The following is a 24,314-nucleotide window of genomic DNA, read 5'->3' as shown; positions in this document are numbered from 1 at the left end:
GTTACTTTGTGAGGGTGAAAAGGGTAACTATTGCATTGTTCTGTACACCTGAAACTAACAATAAATAAATAAATTAAAAAAAAAAAAAAGAGTCCGGCAGTGAAGAGCAATTTGGCTCACAGGCCACTTGCTGTTTAGGGGTGTTGGGTGAAGGTTGGGGTGGGAGGGAGATACTGGGGCTCAGAATTGGCAAGGTGGATGAAATTTTGTTTCCTTCCCCCACCAAAGCATTCTATAGTGGAAGACAAGTGTAAGATTCAACCATTTGGAAATGAGAAAATTCATGGGAGCAATAAACTGAGAACAGGTGTACTGGATGTTATGTGGGAGGAATTACAAATCCTCTGAGAACCAAGAGACTATTTCAGCTGGACTGATCTCTTGGCTGCCCCCATCCTTTGGCTGAACAAAATAATAATGTGACATGACACCTAATTCCCACATTCACAGGCATTTTGAAGCCTTAATATCATAATAGCTAAATATCAACTGTTCATCAATAAATATTCGTGTGTTGGCTATGACACATGTGTCATACCAGCATCAGGGAAAATAATTTTAGCATGCATACCTGACTTCATTGTGTTTTGAGTATTCACCAGGAAATCTGAGGTTAAAAAATCAACTCTGTATAAACTACCTTGTACATTTACATTACAACCACTTAAGATGGATTTTTTAATTGAGAATATTATAAACAGTTAACATTAACATTTTTCCTATGATTTTAAGTAATTTCATGAAAATTTTATGTAACTTCTTTTGAATTGCCAAAAACAAAATACTCAAGGAATTTGATTTTATATATCGAAACTCTAAAATTATAGCACAGAAAATGGGTAACGGGTTGTGAGGACCTGGTGGAGGGCGGCGTTGATGACTAAGGCACACAAGGGAATTTTGGGGGCTGACAGAACTGTTACGTATCTTGATTTTTGTGGCAGTTACACAACTTTACATATTTGTCAAAATTCACAGAATTTCACTAAAAAGGGTGCATTTACTGTATGTAAATTACACTTCAATAGAAACAATACTAAAAAAATCTTAAGCCTTCTAAAAACTATAATTCAGTCTTCATAATTGATCAAGACAGGAGTCGGAGTTCAAGGATTTACTTTGGCACAGATGTTTTCTGCAGTTAATGGGATTTTTAAATTCAAATATTTTTTCATCTTTTAAAAGCAAGAAAAATTAATAAATGAAAAGTCAGTTATTATACGTGGGCCACACACAGCCGATTCCACAAAATCTATTTTGGATCTTTTTTTCTTTCTTTCCAACAAATTTTCTCCCCAAAGCCCAAAGAGACCTAGAAACCTGAGTTAAGAACTAAGAAGAGCCCAGAGTGGGCTCTTTCAGTGTTTACATTAGTAAGGAAGCCAAATTCTTCCTCTGGACGCTGATTAAAAGCATGCCTTAGCTCTCAAAAATGGTGAATCAAAGTACAGAGCTGAGCTGCCTAATTCACAAGCACCTCAAAACTACGGAACGTAATGGAAGCATTTGGGCCAAGTTTTCCACTATGGAGCACAGTTTGATTATAATACAGCACAGTGCCTGAGGGATGCCCAAACTCAGATGGAAAAAAATGTATCTTTTCTTAAAGATACATTGATTTCTGGCATTGATTTGGAGAAGTAGTATGATAGCAGGCGAGTTTTTAAAAATATGAAAAGGAAAACCACATCTGAATAAAGGCAATGATGCCTTGAGTTCTTTTCTGTTTATTCCTTTAAATTTTGCAGAGATGCTATTATTTTATCCAGTGTTCCATCATGTTATGCTTAACTATTTTTCATAATTAAGTCTTGGTTAAAAAATGAACAGTGGGAAGGATTTGTTTTATACAATATAATGAGTTAAGTATATGATACAACCAAGCTACAACACCTAAGTGGAGGCAAGAATCAATGTTGGTGGACAGGGGCTCAGGGGGGATGGAAACCTTTTCTATCTTGACTGGGATATAGGTTCGACATTTCCCAAAACTCACCAACTTGCATCCCTAAACTATGTGCATTTTGATGTATATTATACGTAAATTAAAAAAAATATGTCACTGTTGAATTATAGAGTGAGGACTTTTGTGAATAATGAAAAGGTAGAAATTCAGAGTCTTCTTGGGGCAGAAGCAGGATAAACATGTGAGATAACCAATTTCTTTCATCTTGCTGCGCTAATATCAGTACTGAACGCCAAAATGCTGCAACATCAGCCAGGAAAGGCTGGTGGCAGAAGGTATGTGCAGGCAGACAGAACCGTCTGAGAAAGTGCTGGAGTCTGAGGAGGGCGCTGTCATGGACGGTCTCTGAAATGGACCCAGTTTCTGGTTCCCAGCTGGATTTGGGGTTCCATGTCTCCTGCTTGGATTCTAAGGACCCTTCTTACAACAAAGCAATCCAGGGATTCAACTGCCTTAATCATGAGACGCGCCTAGAAGCAGCCTTCCAGGGCTGGAGGCTGAGTTCACCAGCCCTCAAAAGCAGCCAATGGTGTTTTGTGCTCACTTATTGCGATTCCCACTCACAGTTTAATAATATTTATGAGCACATGGACTGAAGGCCATAATACAAGAACTCTAACCTCAAAGTGGGAAAAGCTTTATAGCATAAACAAGAGCAACTCAAAGCGTGTTCTGCTGATCGGTGTCACTGGTCTGTGATTAGATAAAAGGCTTGCACCACAATGAAAGTGAACATCACTAGCCTGCTGTTTAGTGCAGCTGACATTTTCTTCATAGCATGACTATGTTGATGAAGGGAACAACCCATGGTTCACATTTGGGCACAAGTCCCTTATATATCATGGGCTGATAAATGGTTTGCCGACTGGCTCTTTCTAGGAGCACTATATAGTTTGCTATAGTTTGCTGACACTTTAAGAAAACAGAAACAGCAGCATATTCATTTCAAAATGATTTATTGAGCCACTCGGTATATGCTAGATGCTGGGCAGTAGCAGGGAAGGTGATAAGAAAATGACTAAGATGAGGTATCTGCGCTTCTGGTAAGGCTTCGATTAAAGGGATGCTGTCATTGAGATCATCCTTACCGATCTTACAGATTGGCATAATACCAAATTCATCGTGCCACTCATGGTTTGGGGGAATCCTGGCGAAACTGCTAAAATCCCTCTCTGGGTACGTCAGCCTTGTGGGATGTGGAGCATTTGAACGTCCTTCTTCCTAAGACATGCATTTGTGAGACACCTAAAACTGACTTGGTTCATGATGGTTTTCTCCTCCTTTCCCTCCTGGCAGAATCATCACCAACGAGAAGCCAGACTGATAACGTTAGGGCTCCCTATGCCAAGCCAAGCTTCAGTGTTCTAACTGCGCTGGGAAAATGACAATCTGATAATGAGAAGAACAGACTGGTTTGAGAGTCTAAGTATGAGAGACTGTGTAAGAGACTCCAAAAATGATTCCATTTTCTATTAAGACAGGGCGAGGTTTACAAAAACTTGGAAAGGTCAAGGAAGCAGGGCAGATGGGCAGGTAGCCTCACTGGACATGCTCTCGTTTGTCAACAGCTCAATTAGAATGAGATGCCCAGATGTAATCTGACCCTTCAGAACGCAGGTGGACCAGGACCATCTGTGCTATTGACAGTTCACCTTCATTAATGTACCCCAAGACTGGAGTAGCCATTTTGGCAGTCACATAAAGAACTTGCTGTCAACTAAAAGTCCTAGGTCTGTTTCCCATGAGCTGCTGTTAAATCAGGTTTCCCCAATCCTGAACTTGTAACACTGATTTTTTTTCCCCTCTAAATACAGAGCTTATTAAATTTCATCTTGTTAGTTTCCGAGCATGGTTCCAGGTACATGTGCTCCCATTTCGTCTTCTCTCTCTCTCATCCTTCCCCTTGGGTCTCTTCCTGCTCTGTCCCTCTCATCCGTTTCTCTCTTTATGTCACCAAACTTATTTACAACCTCTCTTCCAAAAATCTGATCACCCTATCATCGCTATCTTCCAGGTGATCTAATGACATGCCAAATAGGACCGGGTTAATGGCAAAGTTTAACTTGGAGCCAGAGACTTCATTATCTCATGTCTGGGTAACTGCAATCACCACGTCAGAGGTCTCCATGACTGGAATCAACTTTCCTTCAGACCAACCCTCCAGACTGATTTTTCTAAGGTACATAATCAATCGTCCTTGTTCTAAAATCCTACAGGCACTTCCCATTGTCCATGAGGCAAAGGCCAAATGCCTTGTTGTGTCATCCGAGGTGCTTCGGAATTGGTCCCCACCTGGCTCTCAGCCTCATTGCATCCCTTTCCTTCTAGGTTTACAATGGACATCTTGCACTTTCTTACCTGGGGCAGCCTCCCCTCCAGTCCTGCAAAGTCACCACATCCTTAAGGACTTGGTTCAACTATGGGAAGAAGTAATACTACATCACCTTGGCATTCCCATGGCAACCAGCCTTGGCCCCTAGAACCTATTTACCCTCTTGTGTTGTAGTTCGTTCCCACACTTTTTTTTTTTTTTTAATGATATGCCCAGCTGGAAGCACAGTGCCTGGCAATAGAAGGCTCAATGGCTCAATAAAATTGTCTTCAATGATTAACTAAACTACCTTAGAGCTGAAATTAACCCACAAATCAATACCTATGAAGTATGGACAGGCGATGGATACCTACTGAGCTTGAATCCTCTCAGACTACAAGTTTTCCTTTTGCTTATGAGGGTAAGGCTTTTAAATACCTTATGTAAATCCACATAAACTGTTCCTATAATACTCCTAATCTTTCCTAAATCTTCTGACTTTCAAAAGGCAAAAACAGCAGCTCTCTTTTCCACTATGATAGCAAATAGAACTGACATAAATAGCAAAAGCAAAGTATAATTATACTCTGAGAACTTGAATGAATGAATAGATGACAGACAATAAATTTAGTTTGGTCAAAGTAGCTATGTGGTCTTAGTCGAGTTACTTAAGTTCTTTTAATTTTTAGTTTCTTTGTGTATAAAATAGGTTTTTAAACTAAATAATCTCCAGGGTTACTTTGGTTTCTAAGAATTTAAAATTCTATATGATGGGGTATCTATTTTGTGGAGTCTTGGGGTGAGCAAGACCCATAGGGCAGAGGTTACCTCCCCTGGGAGAAGACTATAGGTTTACTGGGGATTAGAAGACCATGAGATGAAGACCTCAGTGTAACGGAACCTTTTTTATGATGTGGCAACTGGCTGGCAGAGAATTATACCAGGAAATAAGAACTCACCCTCAGTTGTCATGGAGGGCAGGAGTTGTTCTTGGTTTGTGTCCCTAAGTATATAATGATACACTTTAACTCTATAACTCCTAAGAGCCAACAGAATAAAAAGTACTTCCAGCTACCTAAGTAAAGTCAAATCCAGCCCAGTAAAATTAGTTTCACCCCGTGGATGTCCAGCTCTAGTTATAAAATATATTCAGCTTAAGAAGAATGGCCATTAACTTCGGCATCTGATTAAAATTAACAATTTATTTGCTTAAAGTTGTTTGTTTAGAAAAACTGCTAATGACTGCTTTGGGTACAGGCACAGGTGTGTGATGTGTAAGGGCACACACACAGAAGAATTCAGCATTTGAAATCCGACAGACATTTGAATTTTCAGGACATAGTAGCAAGTATTTTGGGTGACATATCCATATTTAATTCAATGAAGAGAAATTGATACTTGCCAGTGAGAACAGACTAAAATGAAAAGAAAATGGGAACAAGTGAAGCATATGTTAACAGCCAAAGCTAGGAGAGCAGGGAGAGGACAGCAGACGTTTGTGGTACAGAGACTGAATGCTGAAAAGGATTCCAGGCTGATACTGGAATAAGCCTAGAGGTCTCCTTTTGGAGAGTTGGATCCTCAGAGGTCTCTGTTTTCCATGACATTTTGTTGTGACATGGAGCAAGGGCGAGACAAGCTTCCTGTCATCGGAGAGACAAAGAAAGAGATGGGAGTGCCCGTGGTCAAGAGGCAGTTATCTCTCTCAGCATAACTTTCTTGTGGACATTTCTATCAGTGCAATTAATAAGCCATTAACTACTAAAACGATGAACTTGAGGCTCTGTGGACAGTTTTTGGACTCCAACTTCTCCGAGATGAGCCAATGCAATCAGAAATAAACTATACCAGTCCATACAGCATAAGTTCCTTTCCTTCTTAGGCTGCCCAGTCTGCATGACACGGTGTTGCAGAAAAGGCCCATTCTGGAGGGTGCCCTGGTCTGTCTTCCTGAGCCCACCCACTGCTCTCTGGTGCCACAGGGAGACCTGTCCAAACCATCCTTTAGCAATGGCGGTTGTCCCCGAGTAAAATGTCAGCGTGAGCTCTGCATGACGCCACCATAGTCATTTTCTGGCCACTAATGTTATAATATGCTAAATGAGAAGGAGTGGTGAGGATCACAGTAATGAAAAACAAAAAGAACGGATGCTTTCTAGAGTGGATCACCACGAGGAAATGAGGTGTCTTCTCCTCTTTGCCAGTCGCATAGCTCACTGAGAACAGGGAGTCACAGCTGATGCTCAGGAAAATAGCAGCTGTGGGGCTTGGGTATGAGTTTATCCACTCACAGAAGTAACCAATATGAAGCATTTTGTTGTTGTTTTTAAAATAAGAGATGCGCAAAGTAGCAAATTCAATAAGAACTGAGATGCAAGATAGAAATCTTAGTAGCAAGATAGAAATCTAATAGTAGCAGGAGCTTAGATTTTTAAATATTTGAATAAGCATAGGCTTCCAATTACTTTAAATTTTATTCTAAAATTCACAGTGGCTGAATTATTAGAGAATGGTTCACTTCAGTAACTCTACCTCTCAGAAAACACAATTTTTGAAATTCTAAGTTTATAGAGCTTTGCAGGATTTGGAAATGGGGGTTGAGAGATGTCTTTGCTCTACTCTGTCACTACGAGTATGATGTCACTAGGTGATGACAGAGTGCATAGTACAGCAGTGAGAAAAATATTCTATTTTCATAATGGAACAATCCATGATTAAATGTAGTATTAAATTGTTTTGGGGCGGGCAGAGTGGCTTAGTTGGTTAAGAGCTCACTCAAGAGTGTGAGCTCTGAACAACAGGGTCGTCAGTTCTAGTCCTGGCCCGAGCTGAGCAGACGCTGAACTGCCAACAGGTGGCAGGGTGGCTCAGCTAAAAAAAAAAAAAAATTGTTTTGTTATTTGCGGAGGTTTTTGTGTCATCCTTTGAGCTTGTTTAACTTTTTGTTTATATTTCCATATAGATGAGGTCTTATTTTCACATTTGGTTATTGGGCAACCCAGGTTTCTTTGGTTATTGTTTTAGTTCACAAAGTATTTTTTGTCATTTTCCCCCGCAAATGGAAATCAGACAACAATCACTTTCTGCATTACCTGGCACTAGAGAAAGGACATCTAGCAGAATGTTAATCCTTTTGAAATCCATCTTTACAAGATGAACTGGAGTTATTACAACATGAACCTTAATTATTTTTTAATGTCATACTGTCATACGTTATTTTCCATTTTTTTAAATATAAAGATATTTCAGGTCTTTTCTTTCTATCTATGAAGTGAGTTGTGTTTCTTTGCCTATAAATAGAATTGTATACCTTGAATGGCTTAAAAAAAAATGTGCCTCCTCAAGAACTCCATTACAATTTCTTAATTCTTTTAAGTGTTCCTTCGTGAAAGTAAGGCAATGTGAGGCTAAGGCTAGACTTGAGAATACTTCTAGGTAATATGCCTCTTCAACTAACATAGAAAGAAATGGCTCAAGATTTTAAGTTTCATATATATATTTATAAGATTTTAACTCGCACAAAACTATTAAATATCCTATCTTTTTACCTGGAATACTCCACAAAGTTTTAGATATTATTACAACTGATTGAAAATATCACTCAGAGTCTAATTATATGGGATTTAGATGACGAACCTAAATGCCAAGATAACAACTTAAACAGTTTTCATAATATGGCAACCAGAAATTAGATCCCTCATTATTTTTTAACCCAGGTAATTGTAAATCTCTTTCTCTCTAAATCAGAATGTTAGGTTTCTTTGTCCTGCTCACAATACACATGAAGAATTTGCTTTGGTAGAGAGGAACTAAGCCAAAACCACGGTTTCTTCTATGAAATGCAAATTGCCCAAACAATAGACTTCCCTTTCAAAACATGAAACAAAGGTCACAGTGCCTAAATTGCATGCAGTTAAGCTTAAAGGTTTAACAAAGGCCTTCAAAATACAATCTCAGGATCTATAGTATTAAATTATCTTCGGAGCTGTCTCTAAATATTTTAATATGAATGATCAAGTAAGTAGTGACAAGTCTTTGGCTCAATAAACTTCAACAACTAAAATGATCTGCTTTAGATATATTATTGCTACTTAAAAATGACCACATATACTTCTCTGTCCCAACGTGAAATAAATAGGAGTATTTCCCAAATCTTTTTTTTTTAGAATAAATTTGCTTGATCTTAGGTTTTCATCCCTCAATTCACCTGTGAAGCTAGTACATGTTTGAGCTGAAAAACACACTTATGACTTTACCTAGACAATTACTCCAAACCTCATGTAGGATATTTAAGAAAATTGCATTTTAAATATGGTCATCACATTTATTACATTTAACTTTAGAAATTTAAATTTAGAAAGAAACATATATTCTCTTCTGATATTTAACTTTCTGGCTTTACACCTTTTCTGATTTTTCCAAATAGGGGCTGTTCTTGTCTTTGGACGATCCTATTACACAGTAATTTATCTTAATGGCTGATCTTTGAATGAGGAATTCTCATAAAAAACTCTTTTCTTAGCATGTTGATATACTTACGTAACTATATGTTAGTTATTTTCAGTGTATATTGTACTCATAATTCATACACTAAACTGAGACCCTTCCACTGGTTATAGTCCTTCTGCTTTGGGATTTCAAATGACAGAAACAAAAGCAATCACCGAAAAGTCTTGGGCATGATTACAGAAAAACAAAGCAAAAGACAATTGTTAAAAGGCAGGTGAGAAACATTAAAAAGAAGGGTCCTAAAATAAGGTGTCTATGAAAGTGTCCCCAAGACACTTGTTCAGGTTATTACAAAACAGAACTGAGCCTTCCTACTTTGGCAGAACCTATTTTGATGTTGCAGAAATTAAAAAATCATGTATCTTATTATTTCTGCAGTGAGCAGATTCCAAGACACCTCCAGGCAAAGGGAAGACACGGGGTTTCCCTGTTAATGGCGGTCAGCACGGGCTGAAGGCTTACCTGGATCGTGCCTCAGTGGGGAGTGCGGGGTCACCAGAGTGGTTCGGGGAGGCTGGCTGCCGAGGCGAGGAGAGGGGCACGCTGTGCATTTGCTTTGGGGACCTTGGCACTTCACTGAAGGAGCAGTCTCGCCCGGAGAAGGGAAAGGATGAGGACGTCTCAACCGCGGGGGGCAGGTCACGGGCCTGCTGCCCGATGGCACTCAGCTGTTGACCTCGTCTTTGGTTTTCCACGTTGAGAAGCACCTCCGTCTCAGACACACCATCCCTGCCATGGAGGGCATGGTCCTGGGATTCAGCCACACTGGTCCTGAGCCCCGGGATCTCAGTCCTGGAGTATGCAGAACTCGAATCTTTGCCTGACTCGGCCAGCCTGTCACTTTTTCCTCCCTTCTTCTCCACAGCCTCGGGCTCCCTCCTGGACTTGGTGTATCGAGACAGAGATTCAGAGTCTGCTTCAGAATCCAGAGTTAGCCCATATTTTTCTGCCAGCTGCCGTCTCCTCTCTGCTTTGTACCTCGCGATCCTTTCAGCTTTGGACTCAAGACCCTGGGTGTCCATGATACCTGAACTACAGAATGAGTCACTATGGACTCCTGAGGTTTCCGTGCTGTGTTTAGGCCGAGCCTGCTTTTCTAAGGAAGAATCAGAAGTTTCTTCCTCTTCATTGGATCGGCCTACAAGGAGATCACATGGATAATAAAGACAGATTTAAGGGAAGACACGTATTTACTATACTATTTTATACACAATACACACTTGAGTGCCCAGGCTGGGAAGGCCCCGTTTCTCACACAGGTGCAGTGAGTTAGCTATCATGGTTTACCTGGGATGCTGACGAGGTCTGAGATCTGCAGTGAAATACCCAAAGGCTGCAAATGTTCTATGGGCTCTGCAAACCACGGAAAGCACAAGCTGAACTAAATAAGGCTCAGTCCCTCCCTTCTGAGAGCTCTTTAGGCCTTCCTCAGTGCTTATGTCCCCTTACTGATTTACTTTTTTGTTTTTGAGTTTAATATTTCATGTGTGAGGCCAGAGGACAAGTTCAGAGCCCTCTAGAAAAGATAACAGATCATTTGAACTGCTGTAATTTGACAAGTGAGGGATTGTGGTTTCACAGGCTCTGATAGTAACCATAACAATAATGGCCCATGTCAATATTCACCAGGTTGCTGTTATGTGTGTTTTTTTAAAAACAGAAGTGGCTTTTTCCAATTATAGCACACACATGCTTGATGTAGAAAATGTCTACTATGGGGCCTGCTGAGTGGCACAGTGGTTAAGAGCTGGCTTGGGGTGCCAGAGGGCCTCAGTTCGGATCCCACATATGAGGGCCAGTGACACTGCCCTCCACAGCTAAGATGCTGAACAATAGCTCAACCTGGAGCTGGGCTGCTGTGGGTTGCTGGCGACGGCGTAGGCTGCAGCCCCTGTGGCAGTGGGTTGCCATGGGCTACCGTGTGTAGCCAACAGCCAGCGTGAGAGGCCAGTAGCCGCAGTGAGCGGCTTTCCAGAGGCCGGCGACTGATCTGCCTCGCCCAGGAAGAGCGCAATGATGGTGCCAGCTTGGGCCAGTGAAGCAACATCCTCCAGAACTAGACTGAAGAACAAAACAACAGCAACTTGTCTGTTCCCCTTCCTGATTCCCCAATAAAATCTTTAAAAAAAAAAGAAAAAGAAAAAAGAAAATGTCTACATGAAAACATAGAAAGGTAAAACCCCAAAGCGCCAGTAATCACTAATATATAATACTTGATAATAAATAAACTGATAATTTGCCAAACATTGCTATATATTCCTTCTAGCCTTTTGTATAATTATATTATTCTTTTTCTATATAAAATAATTCATATTTCATATAGCATTTATTTCTATATAAAACATTTTTCTATATTTAGAAATCTTATTTTGAAGACATCATTCTTTTAAGACTTCATAATATTGTATTCAGCAGGCATCCATAATTAATTTAACTCTTCTCATATTAGTGGGCATTTAAGTTGTTTCTAACTTATAATCAGTCTGATTTTCAGATTACTATCCCAATAGATAGACTCGTAAAATTGTTTCATCAGAAAGTACATTATTTTAAGACACATGCTAGATTGTCAAAATAATTGCTATGAAATCTGCATCAATTTCCACTTGACTCTGCAATATATACTCTTTACACACATTGAGCGTTAATTTGAAAAGTTTCCTTTGATTACTAGGAGAAACTATATACACTTTTCAATTATTTAGTAGCCATTTGTATTATCTTTTTCTTCTCTGGAATACCTACCTGATCAAGCTTATTGTTCTATATTCCATTGATTCATTGTGTAATTTTTTTATTGGTTTGTATAAATTTTTATAGAAACATGAGCCTTTCTCATTCATAAATATTTTCAAAATTGCTTGTTTAATTTTCTTGTGAAGTCTACATGTAAAATTTTCTTTAAGTACAGATGCTAATTGTTATGTAGTCAAGTCAACTGACCTGATCATCTCTGATTTCAACAGCTGTTTCTGTTTCGAAAGTCCTTCTATATTCAATTTGAATTAAATATTCACCCATGTCTCCACGTTTATAATCATTTTCTTAAAATGAATCATGTAATGAATTAGAACTAATTTTTGTGTTCAATGTAAAGTAAGAAGAGAAACATGTTCCCTTCCCCCACTCCACTACAACCCATTTTCTCAATGCCATTTTATTCCAGAATCTTATTACAAAATCTTCGTTCTCTAGTTTTCTTGCCATAAAAGATCAGAAACCACAGAGACAAGCAAACTGATAACATCAGGAAGTGAGGTCAGCAGCCCTCTCTGAGGAAGAAACTAGAAAACACTGGCTATAAAAAGCAGCATCACGGAGCTGCAGAGTCAGGGTCAGGGGTGGGAAGAATAGCTCTGTATGGGTCACCCTCTCCAAAGGTCAAGTTGAATATTTGATGCCCTTAACAATGACTGAGTAATCAAGGAAAAGCTAAGTCATGTCTGACATAGTGTTTAATATGAAATAAATATACAATCCGTTTAAAATTACGTAGATTAAAATGATTTAAATAGAATGTTTATGCAATAAACAGGTAGAGTGAGAACCCTAATCATTTAAGGACCAGCTATGCCCTTAACATTCCTTCCTAAGAGCAGCCGAGTCCCGTGCTGGGCACCTGGGCATTCTGTTTAAACATGTCTCATTTAGTCCTTTACCAAACAAACTTTTACTAAGGACCTCTGACAGCCAGCTGGTCCTGAGCTAGGGCCTGAAGGTGAGAAGACACAGTCCATGCCTTTGAGGGGTCCCAGGCTAGGGGGAGGAATGACTGGGCATCAGTTGTCCCACAGTGTCTCACTCTGTGATACCGAGGGACCATACCTGAGGCAGGGCAGAGCTGAGTGTTGCTGCGGTTTTTCACAAATACGTGTATTTAATAAATAATTAGATCCACACAACTCACTTGTGTAGACTAGCTCATTTTCCAATACCACTAGATTGAAAAGGCTCTGTGGGACAGCCTGCCTGATGCTGTTCACCAGGGGTCACCAGGGGATGCTCACCGATATGGGGACTGGCTGGGTCTGTGGCTCGCATGTATCTGGGCGTGTCTTCCTCCAGCAGCCGGTGAGTCACCAACCCGGTGCAGCTCTGTAAGAGGATGGGCTGGGTGTCCGTTTCGATTCCTTCTAAGCGCCTGGCAATTCTTTCTTTTCTGTGCGAGGCACCAAAAAAGGCACAGTGGGCAATGGAAATCAATTCTAAGGGATAACTGAATACTTCTTTAACCAAACTTTTCTACTTGCTAATTACATACAATAGTTATCTTACCTTTTCATGTCTAAAAATTCTTTACTCTTTGGTTCAAAGATTTTTCTTAATTCTGCAACTAAAACAAAACAAAGTCAATAAGAAGATAGTCTAGCATTTAGTAGTCATGCATTCATTTTACTCATTTGTGTAACGTATATTTATTGAACTCCTATTTCTGTTCTTGGCTCCCCATGCAACAGTGGTACACAAAACTGACGCAGTTCTGCTTTCCTGAGATTGTTTTCTAGTGAGGAAGGCAGGTGCCAAATGAGAGGCATGTGTTTACACACACACACACACACACACACACACACACACACACACACACACACACAACTTAGATTGGGTTAAGAAGTAAAACCATGTTGAGTAAGGGACAGAGTGATAGAAGCAAGTTATATTTCATCCAGGGGAGTCAGATGAGGCCTAACCAGTAAGGTCTGTCTAGCAAGGAGATATCCCAATAACTGCTTTTTTCTGTTTGTTTGTTTTTTGCTTTTGTTTTTGTTTTTTTCTTTTCCAATGACTGTTTTCACTGTTATTAGGTTTAGGAAATATTTTCAGGTTTTAATTGACATTTGCAAGAGTAGAAACTACTACCATGCCCTCCCCCCCGCCACACACACACACACACATGCCCGTCACATGCTACAACAATCATGACGCAGCACTCCTATTTAACCTTATCATTTAACCTATAATTATCTGTAACTACCTGAGTGTAGTACCAACAGTACCTAATGTAGCGCGCCTCGATGAACACAGTGCTTAAGCCTCCCTGTCCAGGCTTTCTCCGGAAGGAAATGTTAACACTTGTTTCCCTGCTATAATTTAGGTGGATGATGGAGAAAGTAATTACTGTAATTCTAGCAACACTGGATGGCCAGATAAATGTTCTGATGATGTTGGGAGGGTCTCATGTGATACTGACTACAAGGGTATTACTGAGATGCCCAACAATTGTTTCTTTGGAGAAATGGCCAAATTCTGTAGATACTAAAGGTCTCTCTTTAGCCTCCTCCTCAATCACGGGGATTCATGACGGCTCATCTGAGTGGCTCCACAGCGGATCCAGGAGGGGTGGAGGAGGGAGAGGAGTCATGGACAGCCCCAGGGCCCACAAACCTTTTGAAAGGCTGAGTCAAAGAAGAAACTCACAAGAGGGGGTATGAATCCATGGAAGTTAATTTTCAGCTGTGTGAATGTCCGTTTGGTTTTGTAAAGCGGTCATTTTTAGTAATGAGTCACACCCCACCCCTGCCCCCAAACACACACAGCTTTTATACTGCCCTTGGACTGTTCTGAGACACAAGCCTTGTTTCTATTTACTTATTTATTTTTAAATGAAAGCCACTTTAAATTTTTAGTTGGAGTGACTTTTGCTAAGATTGGTGGCTTCAAAAGAGCCTCATTCTGAATTGGCCTCCCCAGGGAGCATGGCAGTTAGGGGCAGAGTGTGCTTTCTCTGCAATGTTAATTATGTTCCTATTGAGTAGATGTGGGTATGATGATAATGGTGGATCTCGGCTGCCTTTTGGGGAAGCTTGGCTAATAATAGCTTCCCAGTTCACAAATTAGCTCTCGTGAGATTTAGAAACTTTAGTAACTTAAATGGCGGGTAGCACCTATTTTGAAAATATTTTGAAGAATGATAAAAACCAAAGAGCATCAATGAATTGTTTAAATCCCAAAGAAGAGAATGGCGCTGGATTACTTATTATTATATATTTTGATAGCTCAGAAGCGATCGAAACCAAATTCCAAGTGCTCTGAAAGATATGTTTTAAACCTGAGCTTCAAACCCATAACAGAGAAATAAGAGTACAGTAAAACCTTGGATTGCGAGTAACTTGGTTTGCGAGTGTTCCACAAGACGAGCAAACATTTCTAATACATTTTAACTTGGTAAACAAACGATGTCTTGCAGTACAAGTAGTTTGTTTCCAGAATGAATTACGCTCACAAATCAAGGTATTACATTATATTAAATAGGGTCCTGAATAGCATAATGGCACTTGCATGACACTTGCCTTTTCTCTCCCCAAATTATTTCAACTAGGTATGTTATGGACTGGATGTTTATGTCCCCCACAAAATTCCTATGTTGAAATCCTGATCCCCAAAATGGTGCAGTGTTAGGAGATGGGACCTCTGGGAAGTGCTTAGGTTCTGCCCTCGTGGTTGTGATTAGCACCCTTATAAAAGAGGCCCTACAGAGCTCCCTCACCCCTTCCACCATGGACAGATACAACCAGAAGTTGGCAGTCTGCAACCCAGAGGAGGGTTTTCGCAAGAACTCGCCATGCTGGCACTCTGATCTTGGATTCCCAGCCTCCAGAACTGTGAGCAATAAAAACTCTGCTGTTTATAAGCCACCCAGTTCATGATTTTTTTGTTACAGCAGTCCGAATGGACTAAGATAGGGTAAGGATAAAAATATTAATGTAACACACACAGAGTGCCATACAACTTCCATTGGGAAAAGTTAATATATACTATTTTTGTCCTAATTTGAGACTGTGAAAATTACTTTTATGTCATTAAATTTTATATTTTTCTATAAAAGTTATGCAACTGAAGACATAAAAAAGTGATTCCAGTAGTACAGTGAAAACGCTAAGCAACAAGTTGCTTCCTAATACTCTTTAATTCCCATACTCTAGAAAAAAAGGTCAACTAATTGTGAGACTATGCAAACGTCCCACCCACAACAAAACTATATACTTTTACTACCACCATTACTGCCCTGTTTCAACATTCTAAATGAGAAGAGGGCAGGCTGGTGGTCAGAATATAGTTCATCACAAACACTGAACCCCAAGAAGCCTGGGCAGTGAGATGAAAGTAGAGGCCTTGGTGAGTAAGCCAAGTCATGCTCCTATCCATTGAAATCTCCCACTTTCTATACAAAATAGGCTGGGCAACCCACCAGCGAGTAATGTCAGGTGCTAGCCATTCACTGCCAGGTATAAGAAGTCTCAGGATAGCGTTTTGGGGACATATAGGTACACCTCATCAAGGTCAGAGACTTACAGAATGCTGACACTGGCTCACATCACAGATGACTATGGGGGTGTCCAAGGCCTTCTAAATGGGAAATTTCTTTGTTGTGAGCCTTTCACTGAAGAATGTTGAATAACCCTGGCTCTCCTACTAAATGCCAAAGCATCCCATTGGTGTAACACAAAAATATTCCCATGTGTTTTCAAAGCACCCCCTTGGGACAGTATTGTCCTGGATTGAGAACCATTGATCCCAGGACAAAGATTTCCAATAGGAACTCTGTCCCCTAGATTATGCCCTAGGTTATAACAATGACAGAGACCACCAGCTTATCATTGCACTCTTTCAATCATGTGTACATTCAACCTCAAAACTGTTTCAAACCTAAAACCTTATAGTCCTCTCTGATCATGTACTGAGGAATGAAATGAGGTCATAAATCAAACTATACTTTATTATTATTATTTTTTTTTTTAGCTGAGCCATACTGCCATTTGTTGGCAACTCAGTGGCAACTCAGCTCAGGCCAGGAATTGAACTGCTGTTGCTTAACCAACTGAGCCACTCAGCCAGCCCTTACAAACTATACTTTAAATGTATTTGTGAGCTTATTAATTCTTAGTGAAAATATGTGGTGAATACTGTAGGGGGAAAAAAAAATCTTCCAGCAAATAAATGACCTCTCAGTCTATTCTTTCTGACAAATACATTTTTAATTACTAATTTGCTTTATTCCTATAGACATGAGATTCTAGGGGAAAAAATAATATGGATGACAAAAAGAAGTAATAGACATCTTGAGTTTGGCTTCCTTTCTCCAAGTCAAAAATTAAAAGTAAAATTAGTAAAACAGCATGTAATATAATTATTCTAGTATATTTGTCCTGTGGAAAAATACTTCAGTTGTATAAGAGAAATGATATTTTATTTGAATTGATGTGTGTGCACTTTTTTTGTCCCTTTCAAGGAAAAAAATCTCACTTGGGCACTTGTCCTCATTAGTTCCTCCCACTGAATTTTGCTCAGGTTTATTAGAAAGCATTGAAAAAAAGCTAATACTAAGAAATCACGAAAGTCAGTTCTACTGTGGAAGTCTATGATGTTACTCTACTGTTTCATTTATAGAGACCTATAGATAACTACAGTTATCTTCTGATTAATAGTCTTAAATATAGTTTATTATTGTTTATGGTCTACCAAAAGAAATATTTTTTCCTTTTAAATTGTTACATAATTTCAGACTTAGAGAAAAGTTAAAATACATCCTTCATAATATGTTAACATTTTATTACATTTGGTTTATTTTTGTCTTTTTTTCTCTCTCCATATGCATATTTATGTATGTATGTGTTTATATACACAAGCACATATGCACACATATTTATATATTCATTTTTCTGAATCATTTAAGAGTAAATTGCAGCATGATGTCCCTTTATTTCTAAATTCTTCATTGTACACTTCCTAAATATAAGGAAGAAGAATGTTTTTAAAATTAAACAGCCATAATTCAATTGATTATAGTCTGTGTCATATTGTATATAAATCATAAATGGTTCAGGAAATAGTAATACTGATTAATAGTAATCTGGATATAAACAAGCACAGCTGAGCTGATCTAACTTCTGTTGTAATATATTTTCTACTTCTCTTTCAGACACAGTAAGACTTGACATATGCTAAATGACCATTTATTATACCTACTTTTTAGTCTGCTGCCCCTTGTCTGAGCAATACGGATTCTATGAGTCTATATCTTTAGTTATTTCTGATGGGACTTTGTTGGTCATTTTCCAAGTAAGACAATTCAAGGGGATTTGACATCGGGGCTATAAGTAAAATTATTTAACTGCTTAGTATGATTTGCAATAACATTTAATAGCAATATTATGGTCTGCCAGGTACTTTTCTTGAGAAACACAACTTCTTCAATCAGCTCTGAGAAACAGGCCATCTGGAAAAGTTATTGTTGATTTCAGTTCTCCAAACCTGAGTACATAGAATCTTCCAAAGAAATATAAGTTGCAGGGGGACTGCCAAGAACACATCTCTCTTAACCTACATTTGACAGCCTAAGAGCACAGGTCATACAAAGAATATTTTGAATACTGATCTTACTTCCCACAGGAGTAAGCCCTTTAACTTTTACACTTGGATGGAAGCCACTAATATAAAGACAAGCAGCTTATAAAATAAGTAATTACAAAATTAGAGGGATAAAGAGGGAAGAGTGATGGCTAAGAAGTGTGGGGTTTCTTTTTGGGGTGATGAAAATGTTCCAAAATTGGCCGTGGTGGTGGATGCACGACTCTGTGAATATACTAAAAGCCAATGAATTGTATGCTTTAAATGGATGAATTGTATGGTGTATGAATTATATCTGAATAAAGCTGTTAAAAAAGTACAGTAATATATTTGGTCCATTTCATCATTCCTAAATGGAAAGTCTATTTTAATATTATAACCTTCACATAGGTAAAGGTTTTGAACCTCTTGATTACCTGATAGTGATATACAGTTAAAGGAAATCCCTTAGAGGAAAATCAATGATCATTTTAATGCTCAATTTCACAGAAGCAAGGATTCCTCGCTAAATGAAGAGAAAGAAACTTCTGTAAACTTATAAACAAACATAAAACTCTATGCCATTATTAAAACAGTCATAATCAATTTCTATTTTTAACATTATATTGCCAAGAGCTGATAGAATCCTTAACATTATCTGTGAAGATGGAGAAATGAAAAGCTTGCTGGTAACACATGGGTCTTTCTAAACATGCCTGTGCAAATTCAGGAAGGCAAAGATGGTGAAATAAGGCGATGAGGAGTTTAGATGAAATTTAAGGGCATGGGGAGGCTCTGGTGCTTTTTAAGCATGTTTTAGAGATCTTGGTAATTTAGAAATATGAATCTGGTTAATACATAAAGGTAGCATCCTTGATTTGTGAAAATTTGTTTTTATGACCAATTATGATAACTTTTCTAATAAAACTGGTTAATAAGCTTATTTGTTTTTAAATTCTGTTATATATGGAGTTATAAGTTGTTGAACCTATAGGAACTTAGCATCTCATATTGTTTTTAATTTTTCTGATTCTAAAATTGTCTGTGGTATTCAAAAAAACAAAAAAGAACTGGGGTAGAGAGAGAGGAAGAGGTTCCCTTCATACTGGTGGAAACAAATTTTGCTATATAGAACTTTGCCTAATCAGTCAAATATTCTAAGCTATTTCTAAAATCAATCTGTTTATTCCTATAACTTATTTTGATTATCTTCATAGATTTTAAATGTGGCTTAGATTAAATTGAGCCTCTTTGTCTTTTATAAAGTCTTAGAAATTGGAAGCAGCCTTCCATTTTATACCTGGTCCACACACCCATCCAGGTGGGAGCCCTCCACAGCCTCTGTCCTGCCCTTTAATACATGACCCTATGACCTTCCTTGTCTACTTAATGAGGCGAGCTGATGAGATCACAATGCAGTCCATTTCACTTCTCAGTTCTATAAATTACCAGAATTTTCTTTCTCATATGAAATCTCACCTACCTCATTGTAATTCTACACATCATTCTTACTTTTGGCCTCTGGAGCAACACAGAATAAGCCTATATTTCAGTTGACAGTTTTATATGTACTTGACAAAATGACTCAGTTTAAGTTTTCTCCACCAGGCCAAATCCCTGGGGTCCTTCATATACCAATCTTCATTAGACTATGCCTAGGTATATCACCCACTCAGGATATATGTCAATTTGTCAGTGGGCCTTTTACACTGGATTTAGTTTCTATTAAAAGATTTTTTTTTTCTGGTTTAATGTCTCTTGGGCTTGATCTTATAATATCTCTCTTCTTTTTTTTTTCTTTCAAAGTAGGAAAAAAAAGTCTGACCTTGCACCAAACTTGTTTCTTCTGAAGCGAGGATTACACAGCTCATTTGGGACTAAGACAGTTTGTGAGCTGGTACTCCCTGTGCTAGTGTTACAGTGGGTGGAGACAAAGATCTGGTAATGTTCACAACATTTCACAGGCAAAATTGCAAGGTCCTCCTCTGACAGTGGATGCAAATAATCTACTGCATATGCATCTTTATCAATGAAAATACTAATTCACCAAATGTGTGAGTGCCTACTTTGGGTGGAAGAGAAATGATGTAGATACAGCCTGCAATGGTGGCCCAGTCTGTAGTCCAGAAGGGAGCTCCAAGATATTAAGTGTAGCCCTGGAAAACATCAAGAGGCTGAAGGGAGTGGGAGGGGGTGAACGGAGAAGAAATGGGCCTATCAGCTAAACTCACCATCCTTGGAGGGGGTGAAAGGTGGGAGAGAGATGAGGTAAGGTTGATTCTAGGAACCCTCACGCACCCTACCCACACAGCCTCCAACGAAAACTTGGGGATGCCTAAAATGCAAGTTAAAGAACTTAAGTAGGTGAAGATTAAAAATGCAAGAGAGGTCCTTTAATTGAAGGTAATTCTTGGCTGAGGCAGAAAGGGACACAAAGGAGAGTATAAGCTGGAGGTTACTGAGAGTTCTCAAAGAAAATCACATAACACAACACTTATATGCCCAGGACACCAGTCAACCATTTAGAAAAAGTCTTACCTTTAGGAAGTGCAGTTAAAAGCTTAGCATTGATCCTTCTTTTGCAGTTAGCAAGTTGTTCTTTATCTTCAAGCAAGAACTCTTTCTGAAAGCTAAAAATGACTCCATTAATCAAATGTTTAAAGTCAATTTAAATCAAGATATATGATATCAAGTACAAAATGCTGAGCATAAAAATTACGCCACTGTTACATATACTTAAATATGTGTCTTGCCCAAGGACACATATTTGGCAAGAAGACTACATGAGATACATATCTAGCTCCTGCTCTAACACTGTGTGCTGTTGCTGCCCCAAGACTGCTGTACACGCACTTCCATGGTCTTCCAAGGGAAAGTGCCTGGCGTTGGGCAAGACAGACAGAGCTGCTGCCTTGCGGGAAGTAAACAAACTTAGGAAAACAGGAAATTGCGGGAAGTAAACAAACTTAGGAAAACAGGAAACTATTATTCCTCAGTGATATAATCACCTCCAGAGAGATGAACAAGCAGCCTGAAAACAATGCAAAGCTGACCGTCCCCATGTACTGGTCCTCTGCTTGTGTTTCTGCTCTTCAGGGTACACTTCCATGGAAGCCCAAGAAGTGCCTGAAGAAGGTGCTGTGCATACTATGTAAGCAGGACATATGAATAATCTCTATCCCATATATCAATTCAATGTCAAGGAACTTCTATACATTCCACAATATGGTACACCATCCCATCTTCATAGAACCAAGCACATCTGAAACCTTAGTTATTGCTTATAAATGTGGTATGGCATATATTCAAAAATAGGAGTAACGTGTATTCACATTATTTAATGAAAAGTCTTGAGAATACGTAGTCTTTATAAACCACACTCCAGATGGCATAAAGATCTTAGGACACCTGCTTAGATCAGAAGCTTAGAATTGGCACTGACTTCTAAACCGGGAATTGCAAGGCAGTGACGATTACTTTCAGTGTTTTCTTCAGGTGTATGATTTAGTATAATCCTAAAAAATTCAATAACTGCAGGAATGTTCCCTACTTAAGGAATTATAGGCTATTTTAATGGATAAACTGCTTTTTAAATGTCTTGATAAAGTTCTGTACTTTCTTTGGGAAACTAAAATCGCAGGATTCTATATCAAAAGAAAATGATGCAATCCCTGAAATACTCAGTTTCTTAAGCCATTGACTTTGGGGTACCAAATTATCTCATATTTTCAAAAATAAACATCTGTATGTTTCTATTTTCCTGCTTTTCACTGCTTATCAAAAAGCTCAATGAAGCCACTCATGAAGATTAAGAAGCTACCCCCTCGCTAAACATTTGGCTGAACTTCTACAGAGTTGGGCTCACAGGTCCTCACCCAACACCCCACTGCCCCAACCCCCGGCTCCATATGCACTTCCTTTCTTGAAACCAGCTACAAATAGTGTCAGCACCAATAGAAAGTACAGCCTTTCACAGATGGTCAGAAACCAACAGCTAACCAAAGCACCATTAATAAAATCGCTCGGGCCTGCCAAGTGGCACGTTGGTAAGGAGTTGGCTTGGGATCCCACATGACGGCCAGTGACGCTGCACCCTCTACAGCTAAGATGGTGAACAACAGCTCAACATGGAGCCGGGCTGCTATGAGTTGCCAGTGACAGCGTAGGGCTGGCTGGCAGCGGGCGTGAGCTATTGTGAGCTGCCGTGAGTGGCCATCCAATGGCTGGCAAGTGACTGCCTCACCTGGGAACAGCGCAATGATAATACTAACATGGGCCAGTGAAGCAATGTCCTCCACAACTAGACTGAAGAACAAAAGGACAGCAACTTGTCTGTTCCCCTTCCCTGATTCCCCAATGCTGTTCCCCTCCCCCAATTCCCCAATAAATGTTAAAAAAAAGAAAGAAAATCACTCATGCCTCTTAATGTGGTTTGACTGTAAATGATGTCTCTTTCTTCTGAATTCTCTCCTCCCATCCTGAGTCCTGCTCCTGGTCTAGGCCTCAGTTTAAGGTCACTTTCTCAAGGAGGAATTCCCCTGACCCAGTGCCTGTCCTACCAAGCACTAAATCTATATTACACACCTCTGTTATTTTCTTGCATGGTGTCCTGTTTTGCTATTTGTAGGATGTATTGTCAGTGTCATGTTTTACTTAAAATTACTGATTTTTAAAAATGTTTTTTAAATCAATAAATACAGACGGTGCCAAAAAATGTATACACATTTAAAGAAAGGAAAACTGTATTAAATTGTAATACTAATGTATACTGATAATAAAGATGACTAGAAGTCACATTTGACTTCTGCAGTTACAAGAGGTGCTCAAAGTGGTTACCTTTAGCATCCAGACACTTCTGATTATGACGAACTACTGCTTGAGCAACGCTGACCAAAGTGTCCACTTCTATACATGTTTTTGGCACCCCTGGTATATGGTGAATGAATGAATGGCTACAATATAATACTTCGAACGTATACTATACCTCACTCTGAAGTATTTTATATATACACTTTATACACTGTTGATGTGACAGGGATAAATAGAATTATAAGTATTAAGAATAATTAGAAGGGCATATAATTAATGACATTAGTTATAAGCTTCCTTCCTGCCTCCATTCCCTCCTTTCTTTATTTCCTTCTTTCATTTTTAGAATATAAAATTGGGAAAACATCTCTCCTTATTACCTTTGCTTACATTGCATACAGAAATGAAAATACGAGTATATGTTTAAAAAGTATTGTATTTTTATTCATTCATTTATTTTTAATATATTTATTTTTCAAACACAGCTGACATACAATAGTATATTAGTTTTAGGTGTACAACATAGAAATTAGGCATTCATATAGCTTATAGAGTGAACACCCCAATAAATCTAGTACCCATCTGACACCATACATAGTTATTACAATATTATTGACTATATTCCTTAAGCTATACTTTACATCCCCAAGACTTTTGTAACTACCAATTTGTACTTAATATTTTCTTTTTAAACCCCCTAATTCCCCTTCCATTCAACAACCATCAAAATGTTCTCTATATCTAAGAACTTTTTCCTGTTTTGTTTATTTTGTTCTTTTGATTCCACATATAAGTGAAATCATATGGCATTTGTCTTTCTCTGTCTTACACCACTCAGCACAATGCCCTCTAGCACCACCCATGTTGCTGCAGATGGCAAAATTTCATTCTTTTTTATGGCTGAGTAATATTCCATTATATATGTACCACCTCTTCCTTATCCATTCACCCCTTACTTGACACCCAGGTTGCCTCCATATTTTGGCTATTGTAAATAATACTGTAATAAGCACATGTTCCTTTGAAGTAGTGTTTTGGATTTCTTTGGATAAATACCCAGAAGTGGGATTACTGGATCTTTCTTTGTCTTCTTTTGTTATAGCCTCTGTTTTAAAGTTTATTTTGCCTAGTATAAGTATTGCTACCCCAGCATTTTTTTTCATTTTCATGAAATGTCTTTTTCCATCCCTTTACTTTCAGTTTGTGTGTGTCTTTTGATCTGACGTGGGTCTCTTATAGACAGCATATGTAAGGGTCTTGTTTTCTTATCCACTCAGCACTCCCCCCCCCATCTTTTGATTGGAGCATATAATCCATTTATATTTAAAGTAATTGTTGCTACATATATAGTTATTATCATTTCATTATTCATATTTTTTATCTTATTGTTTTCTT

General features: G+C 38.7%; 1 protein-coding gene across 1 annotated transcript in view; it reads right to left on the bottom strand.

Annotated features, from left to right (window-relative positions):
* Nucleotides 1-24,314, bottom strand: part of LOC109389100 (supervillin-like) — a gene marked incomplete at its 3' end in the record, with an annotated part of 129,530 nt that overhangs the window by 37,741 nt on the left and 67,475 nt on the right. The window contains exons 3-6 of the mRNA XM_019654389.1: nucleotides 20,649-20,740; nucleotides 13,062-13,119; nucleotides 12,794-12,945; nucleotides 9,249-9,924 (exon numbers count right to left, since the gene is read on the bottom strand). Coding sequence (XP_019509934.1) covers nucleotides 9,249-9,924; nucleotides 12,794-12,945; nucleotides 13,062-13,119; nucleotides 20,649-20,740 — 978 coding nt within the window. The remainder of the gene's footprint in view (nucleotides 1-9,248; nucleotides 9,925-12,793; nucleotides 12,946-13,061; nucleotides 13,120-20,648; nucleotides 20,741-24,314) is intronic.

This window comes from Hipposideros armiger, unplaced genomic scaffold, assembly GCF_001890085.2.
Source record: "Hipposideros armiger isolate ML-2016 unplaced genomic scaffold, ASM189008v1 scaffold_221, whole genome shotgun sequence".
Taxonomy (NCBI): domain Eukaryota; kingdom Metazoa; phylum Chordata; class Mammalia; order Chiroptera; family Hipposideridae; genus Hipposideros; species Hipposideros armiger.
The sequence above is the reverse complement of the archived record's forward strand: the minus strand, read 5'-3'. Positions and strand labels throughout refer to the sequence as shown.